The 23,705-nt window shown below is 37.6% G+C and overlaps 1 protein-coding gene across 2 annotated transcripts in view; it reads left to right on the top strand.

The window, feature by feature from the left end:
- Positions 1-222: 222 nt before the first annotated feature.
- The window catches only part of LUC7L2 (LUC7 like 2, pre-mRNA splicing factor), a 67,503-nt gene continuing 44,020 nt past the window's right edge, over positions 223-23,705 (top strand). The window contains exons 1-3 of one of the 2 annotated variants that reach the window (XM_078153424.1): positions 223-620; positions 16,590-16,660; positions 18,449-18,543. In XM_078153424.1, the coding sequence (XP_078009550.1) occupies positions 16,603-16,660; positions 18,449-18,543 (153 nt within the window). In that variant the 5' untranslated portion in view covers positions 223-620; positions 16,590-16,602. The remainder of the gene's footprint in view (positions 621-16,589; positions 16,661-18,448; positions 18,544-23,705) is intronic. The other variant, XM_020998103.2, reaches the window with a different exon arrangement.

The following is a 23,705-nucleotide window of genomic DNA, read 5'->3' as shown; positions in this document are numbered from 1 at the left end:
CGCGAGATCTCGGGAGGGGAAGGCCACGAGCACGCGCCCAAGAGCCGTTAGGGTGGAACACCTCCCCGGCGGGGGCGGGCGGAGGTACTGCGGTTGAACGCCAGTTGGTGGAGTCCCCGCGGGAAACGAGTGAGCGCGAGGAGCGTGCGCGCTCATGTAGGCGGCGACGGTGGCGGCGAGCGGCGGCGTCAGCTCCGGGGGGGGGGTTGACGGCTTTTGTAGGGTGGCGGCAGCGGCGGTGGCGCCTTTCCGTGTGGTCCGTACCGCTTCTGTTGCGGGAGCTGGACTGAGTGTGACAGAACGAGGGTCGGGAGAGGGGGTCGCTGCCTCCTCCAGTACATCGAAGTGAGGAGAAGCCGCCGCCCGGACTTTTTTCCTTTACCCCGGTCCCCCGCCCCCTCACCGCAAGCCCGAAGGAAGCGGCGGCGGCGACATCACTTCACCCTACCCTTCCCCCTCCCCCGCCCCCCAGCCCTGAGAGGTCCGGCTTGCTCCCCAATTCTTTCCTCACCCCTCCCGATTGCTCGCTCACTACGCCGCTGCTGCTGCCGCCGCCGCCATGTCGGCGCAGGCCCAGATGCGTGCTATGCTGGACCAGCTGATGGGCACTTCTCGGGACGGTAAGCCACAAGCCAGAGCCCCGGGGACGGGCGTAAGGAACCGGGACGGGGGTGGGAAGTGCGTGGAGAAGGGGGGAGGGGAGCGGAGCGAGCGAGCGGCATCTAGCCCTCGACCTGCCTAGTGCGCTAGACGGCCGTAGGGGAGCCGGAGATTGGTAGCACGAGGTCCCCCGCTCTTCTTTCCACACCAATCTGGGGCCGGTGGGCGGGCCTGAAGGCGGTGATTCCGACGATTGGCGGGAGCTGCTACCAATGGGACGAGGCGGGGTCGGGCCGGCAGGTAGAAAGACGAGAGATCGGGCATTTTTGTTGATTTACCCTAGACTAGAAACCTTGGGTTTGTCGGGCTTAACCTGAAAGACCTTTGCTTTGCAGCCGAGGTCCCCCATGGGCCCGGCGCACTGCGGAGCCACTAGCTGCCTTCTCATTCGCACGGATTCTGGTCCCTGTGATGGAGAACTAGTTCCCCAATAGGGAACTCAGTAATTCTTCGCCGCCTCCCTCCTGGATATTGACTGGGAGAGAAACTCCATTGCTCCCTAGTCCCAAGGAAAGCGACTCTTTACTTAGGTGTAGGGCGAAACCCCTAATGAGGGCTCTGGCCAGGCACAGACCCGACACAGACAATCCCACTTTTTGGAGAAAATCTGACCCAAACCATGGTTTCGTGAAGTGGGTGGGTTTAGTCCCATTTTGTGACAGATTGTCGAGGTCAGTTTTTCAAAGGGACCTCCATTTTGTTGACGGACCAATTACAGGCAAAAGTAGCTGCACAACTTTATCCAGTTAATGTTAACATATTTTGCATGTGCCCCAAATTGAAGCAATTTGAAAACTTGGTGCCAAAGTGACAGAACTGGGGGAGGAGGATTTTTAGTTAGAAAAACATTTGTACAGAGACCAGCTAATGCTGAAACTTATTTTATAAAAGGAATTTATAACCGAAAAGGTGATGTACGGTAGTTTGTTCGAAAGTGATTGTTTATCAGTAACGTGTGCTGAATTCGTATTCAATTTCTTTAGTCAAATCCAAGTGAAAGTAAAGTATCGTGAGAATAGTGTAGTCTTACCCTGTTTCATTTTCATTTCTCAATACCAAAACACAGAGTTCCATTTGATAAATGCTGTATCTTCTTATTCTCTACAGCAAAATATTTTGGGTTAGATAGAAAGCAATTTCTTTTAATAGTTTTATAGAATAGCTTTTTCTTCCATTTGTTTTATTAATATTTTAAAAGAACACTACACAATTTTACAAGCTCAGTATTCCTTATTCTTTTCTTTAAATCTCAAACTCCCTAACTTTGCAAATTATATTTTGCAATAAAGAAAAGGCATTAAAGACTTGTAGGTCTTACCATAACACAACGAATTTTATAAGTTTATTTTCAGAGGAGTGTGCTATGGAGAGGGGGAGTTGGAGAAGGAAGTGAGTTTTACTTGTGTTATATACTAATTTTTTTAATCATTAAGTTTTTATATGTGAAAAGATTTCAAAATACTTTTTTTTAGTTGCTAGGTAGTAATTATCACCGTGTTGATAGTTTATGGAAATATAGGGATGCTATTTTGCAGCTGTTGCTCTTCAGTTGAAAGAAATACCAGGAAGGATCTTTATTGAACATTTTTATTTTAAAGCAAATATATAACAGAAGTAATATTCAGTAGTCCCACTTACAGAAATAAGTCTGAAAGTTCACTTAAGCACAGCAAATCTTAATTCAATTTAGCAAACATTGATTAAGCATTTGCTGTGTACAAGGTATTTTGCATTTTTGGATCCCTCACGTGGTTATAATTTCCTTACTGTACATTCCTAAGTTAGGGAGGAGGATCAAAGTCACTTGCCTCAGTCTCACAAAAGTGCTATGACCAGCAAGGTGTGTATAGAGATGTTAAACAACAACAAAAAAACCTCCACAACCCCACCTCCAAGTTTAAATCTGAACTAATTTAGTGTGACTGTGGCTTGTTCTGCAGAAATGTAGCTGCCTCCAATCCTACTTTAATTTGTATGTTTCCTTTTTCACTTTACTTTTTTTTTTGCCCCTATAATTGTAGATTTTGACTTTGTACATATCTTTAAAAATGCTGTTTGTCCAAGCCATAAACAGGAACATAGACCTTTAAGAAAAGTAAAATATTTTATTTTCATTTGAAGTGTTTTTCTTTTTATGCAAGTTTTGAATTAGTAGGGTGTCCTTTGTGTGGACATTTTCATGTTTTGATAAGTTTCATGATTCAAGCCTTAAAGTAATTGGGATTGTTCTTTTATATCAGTCAACCTGAAGTTCTACCTGAAAAACATCATGTAACTTGAAACCATGTATCAGGAGGCATTAAGTTTATGAACTTAATTGGTAGTGGGGAAAACAAATGCAACTTACAGGGACCATTACTTGGTCCCAGGGAGGTAGGGAGAGAAACAAAAGTACCTGGAGGGAAAGGGCTGCAGAAGAGGAGGACACCTAAGGTGAGGTCTGCTGGCATTATGCATAGAAACTAGCCATGAAGCAGTTTCTACCTTGGGGAAATAGGGCCCAAGAAGAAGGAGGAGAAATCTACCATTTTGTTCTACCTTGGTGAACCAATCTCCAAATAAGGTCTGGATGGTAGGAGCCCAGATCCGGTTATGGGCATTGTTAAAGCGTACCTTGTTTCCTTCCATCATTTACCAATTTAATTTAGGAGGTTAGTTAACTAGCTGCGTACACCCACACACTTGTGCTTGGGTGTATGTAAGCATATTGGTCCTTCTTATTTTGCTCAGAAATCATTAAATGTGGTCTTTAGATTCCAGAAAACCTATTTTGAGTTATTCCAGGAGAAGAGATTTTGATTTGTGAGGTAGAAGGTAGAGGTACTTTGGAGTTTGGATCACTTCTAGAAGGCAGGTCTAGTTTTTGTGGGCAGCAAGAACACATTGGGTATCTGGGGGAGGGGAAAGGAAGGGAGAAAAAGTAAAGGGAGTTCTTAACAAGGAAGTAAGAGGGCTAAAGACAAACTGCCTTCTTTGCAATTTTGCCCTGGTGGTGGCTACTATGTGCCACTGAAAATCATCTTGGTTGCTAGGTTACAAAGCCTGACATACTGCATAAATGAAAGCAGGGTACCTTGTGAGTTGAAACATTGGTCACTATATAAAGTGGGTTTATACGCACCAGTGTAACTGGGGGTCCAACTATTTTTGGATTTTTTTGATAAGGCATCATGGGCTAGTGAAAAGAGCACTGGGATGAGAATCAGAAGACCTGATTCTCTAGTCTAGGCTTGACCCCTAATTATGACCTTGGGTAAGTTTAACCTTTCTGCCTCTAGTTTAAAAAATCTAAAATGGGAAAAATAATATACTTCTTTTTTCTTGCACTGAATATTAAATGATGCATCTAGCATGTATATTCGGAGTTCTTTGGAACATAGGTACTATATATCATTGTTATTTTTTTCTTCAGTACAAAACACGACTTTTGGAAGTCCTTGTTTTAAGATTTTGTTATTTTGTGCAAGTCTACTACTAATGGAAGGAAGGAGTTGTCTATAGCATTCCAAAACCAAATTAAAAAGGTTAATTATGATTTTTGCCCAGTAGATTTGCTTTCTAATCATTCATATTTAAAATACTTATGTTCCCAGTTGATGGTTAAAAGTCTGTGGGTAATAGTAGAAGGGCAGGATATGAAAATATCTGTGAAGATTAAAAAATGCAAATACTGTACAATTGTCTATATAACAATTGAGTGTCCTCTAGAGGATTCCAGTATCAGTGCATCTGTATAACAGGCAGTATGGTATAAGGGAAAGAGCAGTAAACTTAGAAGACTAGAATTTGAGTTTTGGCTCTGCCACTTTCTAGCTTTGTAACCTTTGGTAGGTTTGCTCTGAGCCATGGTTTTCTCATCTGTAATATACAGATTACCTAATTCACAAGGAGGGGCAGCTAGGTGACACAGTGGATAAGAGTGCTGGGCCTGGAGTCAGGAAGACTTGAGTTCACATGTGGCATTAGACACTTACTAGCTTTATGACCCTAGGCAAGTCATTTAACCCTGTTTGCCTCAGTTTCCTCACATGTAAAATGAGCTGGAGAAGGAAATGGAAAACCACTCCATTATCTTTGCTAAGAAAACCTCAGATGGGGTCACAAAGAGTTGAATGCAACTGAATAACAGCAACAGTTAAACAGGTTTGTTGTGAGTATTAGTTGAGGTAATAGGTATGAAAGCTTGAAGCACCTTTCAGCTGTTCCATAAACAATAGTTTCTTGATAGGTGTGCTTAGAGAGGTTTCACTTGGTCAAAGCACCTGTGCCAAAGAGAAGAAATTGAAGTGTCCTTGGTTTTTAATCCAGAGAGGTCTAGGAAGGTTGAATGAATAACACAGGGTGTTTATACTGAAATGTCCTCTGGAGGGCTTGCCAAAGGGTCTGTGCCTGGCTCTCACTAACCTTATAAAAATTAAGTAAATCTTGTTGGGAAGAGACAAGATTGTTCTTAGTGGACCTCACTGAAGGAGGTTCTAAATCTCTCCCTCTTTTTTTTTTTAATTTTTTTCAGGCAGTTGGGGTTAAGTGACTTGCCCAGGGTCACACAGCTAGTAGGAGTCAAGTGTTTGGTCTGAAGCTGAATTTGAACTCAGGTCCTCCTGACTTCAGGGCCGGTGCTCTATCCACTGCGCCCCCTAGCTGCCCCTAAGGTTCTAAATGTCTTGATTCCTTTTGTAGCCTTTGTAAACAGCTGAAACCTACAAATAACCAAAAATTAACATCTAATTCCCAAAAGTTTATTTTTATTAAATATTCCCCTTCTTTTTAAGGGGAAATCTTTCCAAAATGTCTTGCATACTTTCCTGTCTTTGTAATAATACAACCCTTTTATCATTCAGGAGCATCATTTATTGCTGTGTATATAGATTGATGTGATATAGATAGAAACGTAGGTGGCAGACCTTCAGGTTAAATAAAATGTTGATAAATTGACCTTGTTTTTAGTTACTTGTATAATTTTCAGAAATGTGTATTTTCATAATGTCCATTTTTGTATAACATGGCTGCCTTTATACAAATTCACCTGTTACATTTTAGACAAAAGACACCCTAAAAATCATCATTGTTTTCATTATCAGTGCCTCTAACTTGTTAGGATTCAAAACATGATCTGTTGGTGGGTTTTTGTTTTTGTTTTTTAATCACTAACAAAATTACCTGTGTTAGCCTCTTTATCAGTTTCAACCTCCTCTTATGACCTACTTGGATCAGGGATTTGTCCCAGTTTCTTTAGGGGATGTGTCAAACATATACATTAGGGAATGTTAACAAACATACACATTTTTAAAATTAGAAGACATTTTCATAAACATGGCACTAGACCATAACTTTTTCTAAACTCTTCCTTAATGTCTTACTTTTAGAATTCCAGGCATACACCTTATTTGAAATTGTATGTCTGATGTTATGAGTTTGAAACCCCTATATGACCTGTATTATGGATCAGCTTTCTCATAAAACTGTTCAGTAATAATATTTCATATTCTGAATGATACTCTGGTCCTTAAGTTGAATTAATGAACAGAAAGAAGAAATGTTAAAAAATAACCTGACAGTAGCTGCGTTCTTGAGGTGAGCTCTATCTGTGGTTGTCTGGCGATAGAATAGCTTTGCTAGCTTTAGATAAGCCCTTGGTTCTGAAATGTTCTTTTTTAGTAGATACCAAAAGATGATTGAGCCCATCAGAAGACGTTTCCTTGTACATCTCTTTTATTAGCTTACATAGTATGAACAGTGGACAAATGTTCAATGAATTTATTTTTTAGCTTCAAGAGGATAGATATTCTAATCAGTAAGAGTTTTCTAGGAATCAGTGCTCTGTGACATAGGTGATAGCAGACAGTAAACATAGCATGGGTAGGTAGATAGTCGAGACTGGGAGAGCCATAGCCTTGTGGAGGAATAGGCAGGTTAGGAGGAATGGACATGTCAAAACAACCCATGGGTCAATACTACTGAAGGATTAAGTGGCAGAGGAACTTTGAAACCTAGTAGAAGATTCACAACTGGCATGTCAACAAACATGGACAGTAGAAGGAAAAAAAATAGAGCAGTTGACTGGAGTTACCAATGGTTCCTAGAACTGGGGGAACAAGAAGTGGGCCTTAGACTGATATACTGAACCTGAGAAAATCCTTAAGATTTCAGGGATGTTATGTAGTTCTGTAGAGTCAGGAACAAATCCCACCATGGTCAACTCAGGCTGAGTAGTTAGAAATACCTGGCTGGAATAGGGGCAAAGTTTGTGACTACTGCTGACTGGAGCCTGTAACGTTAGCACAAGCAACATTGAGTCGTTCTATGTTAGTCTACTTAAACCTGGGAGCAAATGGAATATTATTCTCTAAGGGAAGACAGATATGAAGAATTCAGAGAAACATGGGAAGAATTGCATGAACTGTTGCAAAATGGAAAATAAAAACCATACACAATGACTACAACCATGTAAGTAAAGAGAATGCTAAAAGGCAATAAAATTTAGGTCAAATGCAACAATGTTGGTCCTTTTGGTTGAATAGTAGACTACAAAAATTGGTAAAGAACATGCATTATCAGTTGAAATAATTGGCAGGCTAATTTTTTAATGGGGAATAAATACTTTGGGGACACTTGATTTAACGACACCTGGTAGGATTAAATTTAGTACACATTAGACTATTTTTATCAGCAGTATAAAACTACACAAATGAGTCCTGCAAAATGTACAAAACTGACACAGCTTCATTTGATGTTTTGTTATGTTTCATTTGGAAAGACAGTAGCTTTACCAGACTGACTTAGGCTCTTTAGGAGTATCTAGGTGTGAAGAGATAGAAGAAAGCCAATCTCCTTAATACACTCCCTCACTCCCCATCCCCTTCAAAAAATGGAAATACCGAAGAAAATAAATATGGCTAAAACCACACTGGAAAATAACAGTGGGTAAAGCAGAGTGCCAATTACAGCAAACTAAAACGTTTTGTGGAGCAGTTGAATCAGTGAACATACTTAAAGTAATAGAGATGGAATAAGAAACCATATAACATATCTCCAAATACTTTATCAAATGATGAATATTTTTAGAAGTAAGAATGGGTACTAGCAAGAAAATCACCAGACCAAATAAAACAGGAGCTAGAAGAAATTAATCAAGAAACATTTATGTAGCCCTTGCTGTGTCTCAGGCATAGTTCTAATCCCTGGAGATACATACCATCCCTCTCTCTCTCTCTCTCTTTCTCCTCTTCCCCCCCCCCAAAAAAAGAAGAAATAATATCTCAAGGACTTTATATTGGGGGGAAACGTGTACATTCTTAAATTTACACAGAATAAATACAAGGTAGTTGAGATAGTTAAGGAAGGCGCCAGCAGTTAGGGGTATCAGGAAAGGCTTTCTGTAGAGTAGTGCTTGAGCTTCATCTTTTTTTTTTTAAATTAACTTATTCATCAACAAATACAAACATTTCAAAATGTAAAGGAGAGGGGCAGCTAGGTGGAGCAATGGCCATGGAGTCAGGAGGACCTGAGTTCAAATCCCACGTCAAGACACTTGACACTAGCTGTGTTACCTGAGGCAAGTCACTTAACCCCAGTTGCCTCACCAAAAAAAAAAAAATTGGCATACTATCCTCAATCGTTAAGGATATGTATCTCTGCAACAAAGGAACTTCGAGAATTCTGTTTTGTAGTATATATGCTAGCCTTTAAGCATAATTGAATAATTGAGGTATATGTGTGTGGCTTTAAGATTTTTTTTTTGTCTTTTAAGATTTCTTGAGAAGACCAGATTTCATAAGAGTGCTGTGTTTATTTTGTCTTCATTGTCTTCTATTTGTGTTGTTCCTCTTGCCTCTTTCTTTGAGTTGGTAATGTGTAGAGTCTGTATGGCCTTTAGCTTTGGAGGAATCCAAAAGCCCTAAAAGTCAACGGGTTGTGGTTGTGAGAAGGTCCCTAAGTATTAGGAGCTTTCACTCACAAGCACCTAGGAAAAGAATTGTACATGGATGGTGAGGGGGACAGGGAAGATAAAAGTTGAACTGAGACTGTGGCATAACATGGCAAGGATTGTTTGTCCCAGGGAAACATGCCTGAAACGGAAAACTAGAAACTATAAAGTTTGTTTTTATTTTTGGTTTTTGCCTTGCTACCTTCCTGTAGCTAATGCCCCCACAAGCTAATGTCATACATAATTTGGTATTATGTATGCCTTTTTACCACAGTCCTATCTGAGTACAGATTGCCTTTAGAGGCAGTTGGAATGTATGGCCCTTGGATTGAGTATGTCCTAGATATCTACCTAATCATAAAATCATGGATTTGGAACTGGATAATCAGATAATCATCTAATCCATTCCACTAATCTTGGAGATGAGGAAATTGAAATTTAGAGAGCTGAAGTGAATTTTTCAGTCACAAAAACCAAATGCTCTCTGGCCGAACTCAATGTTTTTTCTATTGTACCATGCTAGTCTGCACTATTCTAGATGTTCCTCTAGCCTCAGGGAATGCCTCTATGGTTATTGACCTAGGAGACTACCCCTATCATTTAACATGTGTTACATATTATAGTAGTCTAGGGGAGAGGGGGATTACAAGAAAGGGATAAGACATGGTTCTTGTCCCCACAGGGCTTAAAGTCTTAATTGGAAAAAGAGCCCTGTTAGCTGGAGAAAGAAGCAGGATACATTAAAAAAACAACAACAAACCCTATCTTATTTTGACTAGGAGATATAAACAGTGCTTTAGTAATAAATAATAAGTTAGCATTTACACATATAGCATTTTAAAGTTTTCAGAGCATTGTAAGCATATTATCTAATTTGATCTTCACAACTACCCTGGGAGGTAGGTGCTATTATTGTCTCCATATTACAGAAGAGGAAATGGGCTTGGGTCAGATGACTTACCCAGGGTCACACAGCCAGTAAGTGTCTGAGAAAAAATTTGATCTTGGGTCATCCTGACTCCAAGACTGGAACTTAATTCACTGTACCACCTTGTTGTCCCTAAGATTAGGATGTCTACTATGCTATTTTAAAGTGTTTTCCAACTTTCTGGGTTTTTTTTTCTCCAATATCTTTTTAACTTTCATTATCCTCTATTTTCAATCCACAAGGATTGAGTCCTTACTCCGTGCCAGGTACTGTGCTGAGAGTTGTATTACTGGATCTACTGTCTGGTATTCTCACTTTTCATTGTCATTTTTCTTCTCTCTTTTTTTAAACTTTTTTCTATCTTGGCTTTGACCTGCAAATGCTAGCTTTTATAGTCATCACTAGTCAGTGAGAATGCTGATGGCTTTTTTTTGGGCTAGGCAGTGGGGTTAAGTTACTTGCCCAGGGTCACACAGCTAATAAGTGTTATGTGTCTGAGACTGGGTTTGCATTCAGGTCCTCCTGAATTCAGCTCTATCCACTGTGCCCCCTAGCTGCCCCAGATTCTAATTTCTTGTCAATAATCAGTCACTTCATGTCTTCAGTTTTATTCATCTCTTTTCATAGCAGGTTCTTAAGGATCACATGATTTACATCTAGAAAGGGTCCATAGAAATCATCTATACCTAGTTCAAATCATTCCCTTTTCCCCCATCTCAAAGATGAATAAACTGAGGTCAGAGAGATTAAATAGCTTGTCCATGTTGTCTCAAGGAGTTGGTGGTGGATCACAACCCAGCTCTTTTGACTGCAAATCCAGTTATCTTTTTACTACACTATGTTGCTTGATTTGAAGTTTGTTTTTATTTTATAGTTGACTAGATTATCTCTGAAATATAGTCTAGCTCTGTTGAACAAAAGTTTTGATCACCTACCAAGTTCAGAATACTTAACCTTGGGAGTAGAGATGGTAATGATCAGTGTCATAGTCTCTGCCCTAAAGGAACTTAATTTCTGGTAGGAGACACATATGTCTGTTGACATAGTATAATTGAAAATAGAATATATAAGTGAATGGGAAGGTTCTAAAGTGCTCTAAGAGGTAGAGAGCAATACTAGGTCTGATCATTGGCAAAAAGTACAAGGAAGAAGAGTGGCATTAGAGGTAAATCTTGCAGGATGGATAAAATTTCATAGAGGAAGGAAGATTTTGTGAGCCTATAATTCTGTGCAAATAAGCGCCAGAATTATTCAAGGCTAAAAATTTGTAAGATCCAGCCTGCGTTTCCTGGAGAAAGCATATCATAAAATAAATTATCTGTCAAAATAGTACTTGCTATTTTAGTACCACAACAGGATTTATCTGTAGTCTCCAGAAGTCTTCTACTGGCCTTCACCCCTATCAGTGCCCAGGGACTTTTGCTTGTGTAGTGGTAATGGATGTGGGATGCATTGAACTGTTGTAAGGTAATGTAAATTTTGCCCTCCCTGTGGTCCTACTATCAGCCCCTCCTCCCAATGGATATATTGAAATGGTCGAGGTATCTTGTGTTTATTTTACTCATTAAGCTTTCTTCATTTCAAATTTCATTCCCATAGAGTTCCAAGGACCCTTTTCCTTGTTGTCATTGGAGTAGTTTAGTTACTACAGTTGTCCTAGAAATAGTATGAAGTGATATTATATATGTATGATTTATTAATCAAGTATTAAGCACTTGTTTATGTGAAAGATATTATGCTAAATGCTTAGACTCCAAATACAGTTTCTGTGACTCTGACTACACTGACTGTGAGAGAATAACATTAACTGAACTGTCTGATATTTTGTACTCCCGTTGGAAGGAAAAACAGCTGACCTGCTAAGAGTTGTGGATTTGGAGTGAGAAAACCTGAATTTAAATCCTGCCTCTTACTACTTTTTACAAATTTTGGATAAGTCATTGGATTACTCTGCAGTGACTCAGTTTCCTCATCTTTGAAATGAGGGAATTGGCTTAGATACTCTTAGATCCCTTTCAATCTATATTTATGATCCTTTGAATATTTCAGAAAGTGAGTCAATCTTCCATGGTTTATGATTCTTCGCTTGCTATTTTTTTCCCTTGCTATAATGTTTGGAATATGCACACATACATTCTCTCTTTGTACATGACATACATATATACATAAACACACATAGCTTTCTGTAACATGTTCCTAAAAACAAGACTAAAATAATATTTAATAAAATATAAGTAATATTTAAATAATTAATAAATAACAGTTATAGCTAATGTTAATAACAAACACTATTAATGATAAATAATATTTAAAACTAATGTTATACTTTTGCAACTCAGACAGCAGAAGCAGCACTTTGAAAAAATTCTACAATAGGCCCCTTTTGAAAGTGAATAGTCACTTCTTAATTACTAGTTAAGAATACATTATTATGAATAAGAACAAACTGGACATTCATGGCAGTGGAGTGATTTGGAATTGTGTGGTATTAATTTTGAGTTGTAAATTTTGAGTAGGCAAGGTAGAATAGTGGCAGAGCTGACTTGGGTTCAAGTTCAGCCTTTGACACCAGCTGGCTATGTGAATCTGAGAAAGCCAGTTAACCTTCTAATGCCCCAAGCAGCTCTCTAGAATATAAGTTGCAGAACAATTATGCTTCTGTTGGAGACTTCCTGCCCAATGAAATCACCACTCTAAACTAAAAATAAAAATTGATAGGGCTTTGAAGAAATCAGGGTGGGTGGGGAAAAGGCAGGATATGTGAATAACAGATCGTTTGAATTTTGTTTTAAGTAGGCCAGAGTTGGAGAAGGATTGAAGAATGGTTAGGAATGTGGAGTATAGAAATCGGTGAGGTTGGATGGTTAATGTAGTTGTTACACTTCTAATAAATCATTTCTAGTTAGTTGTAGCTCTGCCTAAAGACAAAAGACTGTATCACATGTTTTTCGAAGTCTTTTCCAGTCTAGTTATTCAATTAAAATTGTGGAAACTGATCAGAGACTTTAATGGCGACCTCTCAGGTCATAGCCGGTTGCCTGTTGAAAGGATGAATAGTGAGAGGGAAGTTCTCCACAATTGTGTTTTTTGTATGTGAAAGTGCTCACTTTTTCTCCCTTTCTAAGCCAAATTCCTGTCATTTTGAACAAGTGGAGTGAATTTAATGCTGACTCTCTCTCTCTTTCAAAGATGACTGCCCAGAAAGGACCTTGCCTATTCTATTCTCTGACTCCTAGGCAGGACTGTGCCAAAATCATTTCTAAAAGTTTCATAATTTTTTTTTTACTTATGATATTGTTTAGGTGATAGAAAATTGTATTGAAGCAGTTAAGCCTTTTGACTCTAAATTGGTGTATGTGGAATCAGAGAGGTAGTTGAGACAAACATTTGAGGTAAAAAAAGAAGCAGAACTCATCTCCCTGTTTTTCCTTCACTGTCATCTCTAAGGCGAAGTTTGGGAACAAAAGGGAGAGAACAGTATTTTCCACTAAGCGGTATGAGTGCAGTAGTGTGCATTGTGTCGTGTTTTAGAGCTCTCTGCTCAGGTTTCTGTTTTTATTACCACAGAGTCAGCTCAGTTTAACAGTTGAAGGATAGAGAAAGGCAATGGGGTCAGACAGATCTGGGAAGTGAAGGGAGAAAGTATGTGTTCACCTCTCTGGATCTGTTTGCTAAATGAGCAGGTAACACTGGTTCAGTTACATGATTCTAGTTTGCTCTCCATAGTCCTGTGTAGGCTATAAGCAAAAATAAGAACTCGTGTTTCAGGACAGCAGGAGCTGGATTATCCTTCCTTGTTAATTTCTAGTTAGAAAAATTTCAGATGATGTGGCAGAGATATTTTTTAAAACGGTGATCTCAGGTAGGTGGTACAACAGATTCAGTCAGTCAATTTTACTGTGACCTAATTCCCTTACCTAAGGCAGGCCCAGGGAAAGGACAAGAAAGTTTGATGGGTCCTCAGTCCCAGAAAAACTTATAATGTGGGTGTCCTTTGTTGGAGGAACCTGAGCATTATGTAGAACTGTGCTGAATTTCCAGCCAGAGTACCCAGAGTTCAGATTCTGGTTATGTTATATACTTATCCATGTGACTATAAATAGAATCACTTAATTTTTTTCCCTGTAAAGTGAGGAGGAGGTTGAATTGTATATCAAAGTTCTTCTCTTCTAGCTTTAAATTTCTGAACCTGTGAGCCTAAATTCAGGATCTTGTTAGGATTTGACTTTCCTTCCCTTTGGAGTCTTACCTACTACAAGTGCTATCATTACAAGAATACCAATACAAGTTCTGTTGAATTGCTTGAAGAGCTGACAGGTACTGGAGTGGTGTGCATGCTAAGCTTTGTGTTGTTTGCACAGTCCACAGTTTTCCTATGGCAACAGATGGGAGAGTTGTTTTCTGGAGCATGGATCATAGGATTATTTTTCTGGAATAATTTATCCTTTGCCCTTAAGTTTTCTAATAGCTTCACTTCAGGAAATATCTACACACAATTAAACAGCTGGAAAATTTTGGATCAAAACAGATGTTTGTTTATATTATGTAAAATAGTATGTAGTTGTATATTGTATAAATATGTGCCCCCCCCCTTTTTGGAATTTTTAATTGGCCCTCCACTATCTGGCCACTGCTTTTCCCACCACCCTTCTGCATGAACTCTCTGCTTCAGACTAATCTACTTATTCCCTCTATATATTCACATTCCTGCCTTCCTTTTCTTGTCTATTTTTAGTCCTTTTTTTCAAAGCACCAATCAAATCCTGTCCCCTCCATGAAGCCTTTCCTGAACTGCCTAATCTTTGGTGATCTCTCATTTCTCATAAATCTTGTAGTGACTATTGCCTGTACCATTCTTTTAGAATTTATTGTCTCTGCTTCCTTGCATTCTTATTTATTTCTTTATTTGTCTGACTTCCCCAGCTAGCCTGTAAATTTGTGGATGGAGTCTGTACCTTATACTTCTTTGTGTGCCCTAGACCCTAGCTTGTACTTGACTTTTTAAATGACAATTTGGATACAACTTTAGCATTAAAAAGGATATTTTTACTTAGCTTATTTGATGTTATGGACTTTTGCCCAGAAAACTCAGTCTCTTCCTGTTAATGGAAATGATATTCCCTGTACTCCAAAGTTCCAAGTTAGATTGCAGTTGTTGTTTCCTCTATATCCCCAGAGCTTAGCACACTGCCTTACATAGAGGATGTTTAATAAAAAAGTTGTTGTCGACCCTGGTTCCATTGCAACCAACAGGAAACAACAACTGCAATCTGTACTCCAAAGTTCCAATTCTACCCTCAGAGATTTTTTTTCTATTTAATGAATTCAGCGTGCATCCAGATAAGTGAAAATATTTGAGGAGGGAAAGAGTGGAAAAGGTTTCCCATAGGAGGTGTAGTACCTGAGCTGGTTTTTGAATGAAGCTAAGGATGCTAAGAGGGAGAAGAGAGTACATTCTTGGCTTGGGGCCAGTATCAGGGGGTGAGGGGGCATAGAATGCCAAGTTTAGGGAACTACAGACCCCTTGGTGGTCTGTATATGCATAGCATAAGTGAAAAGGGAGTAAAGTGAGAAGAGAAAGCATCCAATTAGGTATAAGCATAGAAGTGGTTTTAGGTAGAGTAGTTGTGTCAAAAGGAAAACTTAATTATTGTTTTAAAAAATTAATACTTTTTTAATGCTGGTCAATTTGACTCTCGTATTTATGTTCTTATAACAAGTCATATATGTTAGAGTTCAGGCTTAAAGCTTCACTCCAGAGGGGTAACAGTGAAGGCACAATTTTCAAACATTGCCTTGGGGGCACAAAAATGGGCTCTAAATGTAGTCTTTTTTTTTTCTCTTTTTTTAAAAAATGGGGGGTATTTCATTTAGTTCTTTTGAAAAACATGGTTTGGGCCAGATAGTTTGACTGAAACTGAACCTATTACCAGTATTTTTTATTTTTTTTAAAGCACCTTTTTGGTTTCAGCAGAAGTCTACTTTCAGTGCATAAACCCATAATAAATAAATTCTTAAATACTGCATTTTCTGGCAGTGTAGCTAAATTGTACTGTAATAAGTAAAATATAAAACTTTTTAAAAAAAGTAACAGTAAGCTAATGTTTCTTGTTTTAAAGCTTTCTCTATATCTCATACTGCTACAAGTTTTATTTTGTTGCTTTATATAATTTTTGCATCTTTATAGAAGAGAGGTTAATATCTAAATTCAGTGTTAGCTCCAGTTATCTTAGCAGTTAGGATTTATGGGAGCCCATGTATGTATAATGCTAGACAAGACAAGAAGTTAACTTTAAAATATTTTTTGATATTTTATGACAGTAGATCTTTTTTTAAATTCTCATTTGGATATAAGATAGCTTTAATTTGTAATTGGAATTTTATAGATCTTCAAGCCAAAGGTTATGTCCAAGTAAATTAAATTTAACGTTGATGCTACTTACACAACGATAAACATATTTAAGTGTTTTTCTTGTTAGTAAAACTAGTAGAAATCTTGATTCATGAACCCAGGCCTGCAAATACTCCTAAAACCTTAGGTTTAACAAAAAGCACTGAAAGAAACTTGCTCTTAAAATACTAGAACAATCTTAAAGATAATCCATAATGGAAGCGTTGTTTTCTTCCTTGAAGTACCAATACCTCATCTTAACTTGAGTGTAGATTTGGAATACTAATTTGTTTCTTTGCTCAGCCATAAAATGCCATGACAGAATGGCATTCTATTATGAATTTATTGTAGTGCCATTGCAATTTAAGCTTGTAGGCTTTATATCACTGGAGGGTCTGGTAAAATAATTATGCATATGATTTTTCATCCCAGTTTGCCTGAAGAGCAAGAATCTCTGGGCTCCAACCTGGAATTTCTATCTTTGGTCAGCAGTATTCTCATCTGGGGCTTTAGGTGCTTAAATCAGGACATCTTTTTAAAAACTTGATTTTGTTCACTTTTGTTTTCATATACGACAATCTTTACAGTCAACATGTACTTCTAGATGCTGTGTTGAAATTGCTGGCAGAGTCTATTTATTCTATACAAACTGAACAATCTGGCCCCTTGTTTTATTTATAAAGGTTCAATGTATCTATGCCTGCCTACTTCAATCTGCAAGGGAGTGTCAGAAAGGCCCCGCAATCGCCGAGCCGTGAGTTATCACTAACTTTTCAGATGTGTTAATGAATGTGGAACAAACCAGTTGTGTTTAAAAGGAGGAAAAAAAAAGGACCCCCAAAATAACCATTATTGTAGTAGCAGGCGTGAACACTAAAGGGATTAATCCAAATTGTGGGTATTAAAAATAACACATTCAAACCAGAGACTAGCCTCTAGAAAACCTATTGTTGGACTGCTCTGAAGCCTTCACTTTAGCCTGTGAATTACTGGTCTTGATATTGATGTAAACTGTTTGCACCTAAGTATTTTGTTAAAAGTTTGGTTAACCAAGTTAAAAACAATTTGAACAAAATCTAGCCCGTCTGAAATGACAAATGTTTAGTTGCCTTCAAATAAACAGTTGTTACCTTCAAACTTAGATTATGTAATGGGGGTCAAGGCAATGAATTAGAGAATCTTATTTTGTTATTTAGATATGAAAATACAATTGGAATCATTGAATCATTTCATGGATGAATGTTATTAGAGTGGTACAGCTGTATATGAAGTGGATAGGTTAATAATCATAAAATTTATCCACCTTCTTTAAAATACTTTAAAAGCTTCAGAAGAATGGGAAGAATGGCAAATTGAGTTTGGCACCAACAAATCTTGCTTCAGTAATTCACCAGTAGGTTTTCACTTATCAGTGGTACTACCCAGATTATTAAAATTTAAGGTTTAAATAATTTTCTCAGGGTTTATCACTCTGTATCTTCAGAGAAAAATGCTTTAGGAATGACTTCATTTCCAAAAATGGAATGCAGTACTGAAAATTCCATTATGGTTTTTTTTCTTTTTTCAAGGAGATAAGTTTCTTTAAATCAGTAAATGTACCATCTGTACTTTATATTATTAAAACTAAAGTTGCCCACCTGATTCTTAGATGGATTATTAAACTTACAATTGGACATCCATATTTGGTAAGCAGGTGATGATTCTGCTGCTGTAGGAAGTGCAGCTTGTCAACAAGAAGACAGAATGAATTTAAATGTTTCCCGTTTGGCATTGTAAAGCACAGGAGTACATAAACTCAGTGGTATGGGGCCTTTGGAGGCTTTTTAAATGATGTTGAATTTAGGCAATGTACCTTTGTTTGACTGGTGTGTAAGTACTTCTTCCAGGTTTGTACACTCTTAAACACCTTATTCTACCCTCTCTAACCCCCATCCCCCCAGCAGCAAAAGGGAGACACTGCAACTGGAACAAAATAGTGGAAGAAATGGCGGCTGGGGTTCAGTGGGGATTCGCAGTGTGTATGCAATGTTTGCCAGATTCTTTCTTATGTTTTGTAATTTAATGTAAAAGATTTTAAAAATCAGTGTTTAGTATTGAGAAGACCTTTAACACCAGTAAACAAAAATTATTCTAGTGGCTTTGCCACTCACTGTATGACCTTGGGCAAGTCATTTAACCTTTCTGGGCCTCAGTTATCTCATCTGCAAAATGAGGAGGTTGGACTAATGATCTCTAAGGTCCCTTCCAGCTCTAAATTCTGATTCTATGACATGTACCCTGTTTATTATAATGCATTGCTTTTCCAACTTTGACTTTTTGAATTACATATTCACTAATTTATATTGGAACTGCATGTTGTCCATTATAGTTTGCATACTTAAATGATTTCTGGCACAGGACATTATTTAAATCAGCTTATGAAGGGTTAGTTTTTACCTGTTTATATGTGTACATACACATAAAAGGCTAGCAAAAGTAGGGTTATCAGAAAATAAATGTTTTCTGGTTGTCTAACCTTAGTTGTTACTTTCCTATATTACAGGAGACACTACCCGCCAGCGAATCAAATTCAGCGATGACAGAGTATGCAAGAGTCACCTTCTCAATTGCTGTCCTCATGATGTTCTCTCTGGAACTGTATGTATTTCTTAACTTTAATAGAGCTTGATTATGTAATGATAATAAAAATAAACCACTGTATGGAGATTGAACCTTCAATTATGGTAGTAGGTACAATGATATATCTGTTTATAATCTCTTTATGATAATGGTGTTAGAGAAGAGCAGGATTAATACTTTTGTTACAGGCTGTCTTTCTGTCACTTTTACTTTACATAGCTAATTTCAGTGTATATAACTATAATGTGTGATATTTCTAAATTTCTATTAAGAGCTTTATTGGAATAAATTTCTATTACATTCAGTTTTATAATTTCTGTAATTTATAATTATTTTCTGCTTTTATTGACCATTTGAAGAAATTTATTTGGAAAATAGCTAATTAAAATATTATATAGGCATTGCATTTTAATTCAGAAATATATATATGTAAGTTGAGAGTGGTATCCTTGGCATTCTAATCTTATTAGAACTTTATAATAAAAATAGTGTGTTTCATTTAAGAACAACACATTTAGGTGGTTAAATCAGAGTTCCACAGTGGGGGAAAAAGATTAACACACACCTAAATGTATGCAGCTCCTGTTTCTCTAATTGAAATTAATGTGGGTGATGGGTTAGCTAGGTGGTTCCGTGGATAGAGCACCAGCCCTGAGTCAGGAGGACCTGAGTTCAAAAGGCCTCAGACACTTGACACTAGCCGTGTGATCCTGGGCAAGTCACTTAACCCCATTGCCTAGCCAAGGGAAAAAAAAAATTGATGTGGATGGTTCCCAATAATTTACTTTTGCTTAGTACCTTGTAACACTGGTGTGATTTTGGGTGATTCCAATTAATTGTCTGATTTAATTCAATAAACATTTATTAAATGCCTATTTTAATTATTTTTGGTAGATCAAATGATACTGAACACTTTAAAAGAGGGAGGGAACTGCTGACGTTTAGATGTTATGGCAGTTGTTGAGGTGACTACTCAGACTTACTATCCCTTTCTTCGCTGTGTGGAAAGATTTCCGGTCAGCGTGCTCCATTTGATGGTGTAGGATGTTGAACTCTGCACGACTTTTGGCTCACATAAACCTGAAATTTTTAAGGCAGGCACGAAGAAGAGATTATTATCTTCTTATTCAGCTTTGGCTTTAAGCTGTCCCAGTGGTCAGCTCCCACTTTGGAAAGATTAAAGGAAAGGCATGAAAAAAAACATGGATGTTGGATCTATGCCCTATAGGACAGACCTCTAATTTTCCTGTGACAGAGGACAATTATATTTATTTATTTATTTTTGGCGAGGGAGTTGGGGTTAAGTGACTTGCCCAGGGTCACACAGCCAGTAAGGGTCAAATGTTTGGTCTGAGGGCAGATTTGAACTCAGGTCCTCCTGACTTCAGGGTCGGTGCTCTATCCACTGCGCAACCTAGCTGCCCCAAACAATTATATTTTTTAAAAAGAAAGTTTATGTTTCTTATGTAACTGTTTTAAAAATAATACTGTGCATTGTGAGGTCCTGTCAGTTTTTTAGTAAGATAGATAATCTATTCACCTGCATTGTTCATTTAGAACTTTAATAAGTAAATATTTTCTTCTACTTCAGAATCTTTAACAAAGCTTTTTTGTCATTTACAGTTGTATAAACTTTAACAATTTAAGTTTTAATCAAAAAGTGGCTGAATTATGTATCTTGTTTTTAATTCTCGTATTTTGTAGAGATCCATGCCAAGTCTTACACTTAATATTTTGTATCATTAAGAGTTGATTGATAGTACTGAGGCATAGTAATGCCATAATAAATACCTTACATTTCCATAGTACTTTACAGTTTGCAAAGCATTTTTACATACATATTTTCATTTAATCCTCACCATTACCCTGTGGAATGATCAAGAGAGACATCATCCTCATTCTGTAATTTGTAAAATTAAGGCTCACAGAGGTTTGCTCAGCATCTCAGAGTTAGTGAGTGGTGGGTCTGAGAGAAAAATGTGGGTCTCCTGACTCAAGCTCTAATTTGCTTTCCATATGAACATTCCATGATGGTCAGGGTTTATGAGATCAAAGTATTCAATGCTTGTTTATTACAAGGAGAGTTTAAGGTGGAAGGGATTTGAGAGGCCGTCTAGTCCAGCATCCTCCGTTTTACAGATGAGGAAAATGAGACCCAGAGAGATTTGGGTGGTGAGAGATCCAAGAGTTTGGTGTTCACCTGGCAGTGGGGACACGTGTACAAATAATTGATTACTGTGAATTGGCACAGTGGTTTTAGACATCATTGTGGAAATATCTGATAAATGTTGCACAGATGTTCAGATCTTTCGATCAGTGAGGTTTAAAACTCAAACTCTAAGGTTACAAATGCATTTAATGACACAATAAGAAGTAGAATCAAGTATTCTTGGTTTACTACTTCATATTAAAAAAAAATTACCGCAAGTTACATCTCAGTCAAAAATCCTGGGAATATTGTATATTGATTGCAAAAGAGGAGACGAAGATAACTCCAAAATTTCAAGCCTGGGGAAATTCAGTGGTTGGAATGAAAGTGTCAAAGAGTACTGGTTTTGTGGAGAGAAATCACTAAATGCAATTTAAGATGGTGGACTAAACAGTTCACGTAGAAAGATCTCTTTCTGACATTAATAAAAATCATGGGCTTCAAAAATTTGTACTATTAGTATCCGTTCAGAAAATACAAAAAGCCACTACATATGAATTAGACTGTTTTTAAATAGGAAAAGAATATTAAAGCAGATTATGCCCCAAAAGGGTTGATAGCTGACCTTATGTACGAGGTTCCCTCAGAGTTTCTTACCTACTTAGACCACAGACCAAATGAGGAAAATGTTCAGGGCAGTTCCAAGGAAAAGTCTTGAGAATAATACTATGATTTTAACCTAATATTTATTTAGCATTTTACAAATGGTTTTAACATAAATTATAAATCCTCATGATAATCTGTAGATAGGAGAGGCAGGCACATGATAGCTGTTAGGCAGTTAGGTGATTTGATTAATGACATGACTAAGAAATATTCTCGTCAGAATCCTCATTCAGCACTTGTGTCAGGGAGCTCCACACGTAGTAACTGTGCTGTGGGTGCTCTGACAAATGCTTTTGCTGATCAGGATCTGTGGAGTTTTTATCTTCTGTAACAAAAGGAGAGTGGTGTGAGCTGTTCATCTTGAATGTTGGGACAACTGAGCTGTGACTGAAGTTTTTACGGTTCTGTTGTCTTGCTCTCATGTAGCAGCTACTCTTTTAACATGTTTTAAATTGATGTTCTTTTAAAAATATCACTATCGCTTCTTAATTATTTCTTCCTCTCCTTGGCCCTGAACTATCCTTTGTAGATGGCTATTTCTTGTAATAAATCAGTACAGTGAAGCAAAATAGGAACATTAGCTGTGTCTGAAAATAATGTCTGATTTGTATACCTGTAATCTGCAACCTCTTTGACAAGAGGCAGTCAACGTAAACAGCCACTCTTTTCAAAATTTTATTTATTTTTATAGCCATGTTGTCCATATTGCAATAAAAATAAGGAAACATATAGAAAGTTAAAAAAAAACACAGTATGCTTCAATCTACACCCAGAGCTAATCAGATCTTTCTCTGTAGGTGGACAGCACTTTTCATCATGAGTCCTTTGGAATTAATTGTCATGAATTGTTGTATTGAATCTGGTCAGCTAAGTCTTTCGCATTTGATCATCATTATAATATTAGTGTTAGTATGAACAGTGTTCTCCTAAGTCTACTTACTTCATTTTGCATCAGTTCATATAAGTCTTCCAGGTTTTTCTGAAACCATACTGCTCATCTTTTCTCATAGCATAATAGTATTCCATCACAATCATATACTATAACTTGTTTAGCCATTCCCCAATTAATGGGCATCCCCTCAGTTTCCAGTTCTTTGCTGCTGAAAAAAGAGCTGCATAGCATCTACTCTAGAGATCTGTCACATCTCTGTCTTTCTGTCCATTTGTACTGCCAAACAATCCTAGTTAGTCCTACCCAGGATTATGATGATTCCTCTAACTGGACTTTTTTCCTCCAGAATTTCCCCTCTCTAATCTGTTCTTCAAAATAGTCTTATAGTACATGTGTTATAGGATATTATTCCCCTGATCAGAAACCTTCAGTTACTTCTCCCTGCATACAAACTCCTTTGCTTGTGATTTAAAGCCCTGCACAGTCTTACTCCAACTTAGATTTTTAGCTTTATTTCACTCTATTCCTCTTCACCTAGTTCAAGTTTTAGTCAAATTGACCTATTATGTTTCCCAGTATTATTCTGTCTTCTTGTATTCTTGAAGGCTGTTCTCTTTTGCCTGAAAATCTCTCCTGTATCACTTGTTCCAGGTTCAGAATAGGTGCCATCTCTCTTTCCTGAGTTCCTCTTTATTCCCAGTTGAAAATTATTTCTCTTCCCTCTTATTCTATATAATAGCACTTTGTGTAGAACCCTGTAGCCTGAGTAACCAGGAGGCGAGAGATACTTGGATTTTTACTTTTTATGGTTGTAGACAACCTTCAACACTGTGTTTCTTGGTCTTTTGGCCTTTGGCTTGGCTTCTATCTCATTACATATGGCTCAATCATCCCTAACAGAACAAACCATCTAAATTCTCAAAACATTGAATAAAACAACAAAAAATACCCTGGATTTGAGGTGAAGAGTACTGTAGTAAAATCTGTGATACATCTCATTTTCTCTTACCAAGTACGAAGTACTTCTTTTTTCACTTGCTTATTCACATTAGAAAAGTTAAATTTCATCCCATCTCAAACTCATATAGATTTCCAATGTAAATTTTAGCATTATATTCCTTAAATGTATTACTTTCTTGTCCTGTGGGATTCAACGTAATAAAGTTTACCCTTCTGCTCTTAAGACTTGACACATATGCTGATGCCATATTTGACTTTGCCTTTTGTTTTTCTATTCAAATTGAGTGTGACTCATGCCCAGAGAATTCACAATACTTCATACTAATTATATTTAAGGCACAGTTTAAAGTCCTGTTTTGGAGATGCTTTTAAGTTTTCTACCTTTGTTGCTCACTGGTAAAATGGTCATTTTCTCCCTCATCTCCAAACAACCAGGTTAGATCACATTCCCCTTTCAGATACAACCAAAGTACAAGCCTGTGTGATCTCCCCTTTTTCTGCCAAGACTTTCTG

The sequence above is a fragment of the Phascolarctos cinereus genome, unplaced genomic scaffold, assembly GCF_003287225.1.
Source record: "Phascolarctos cinereus isolate Bilbo 61053 unplaced genomic scaffold, phaCin_HiC Scaffold_1;HRSCAF=81, whole genome shotgun sequence".
Classification (NCBI taxonomy): Eukaryota; Metazoa; Chordata; class Mammalia; order Diprotodontia; family Phascolarctidae; genus Phascolarctos; species Phascolarctos cinereus.
The sequence above is the reverse complement of the archived record's forward strand: the minus strand, read 5'-3'. Positions and strand labels throughout refer to the sequence as shown.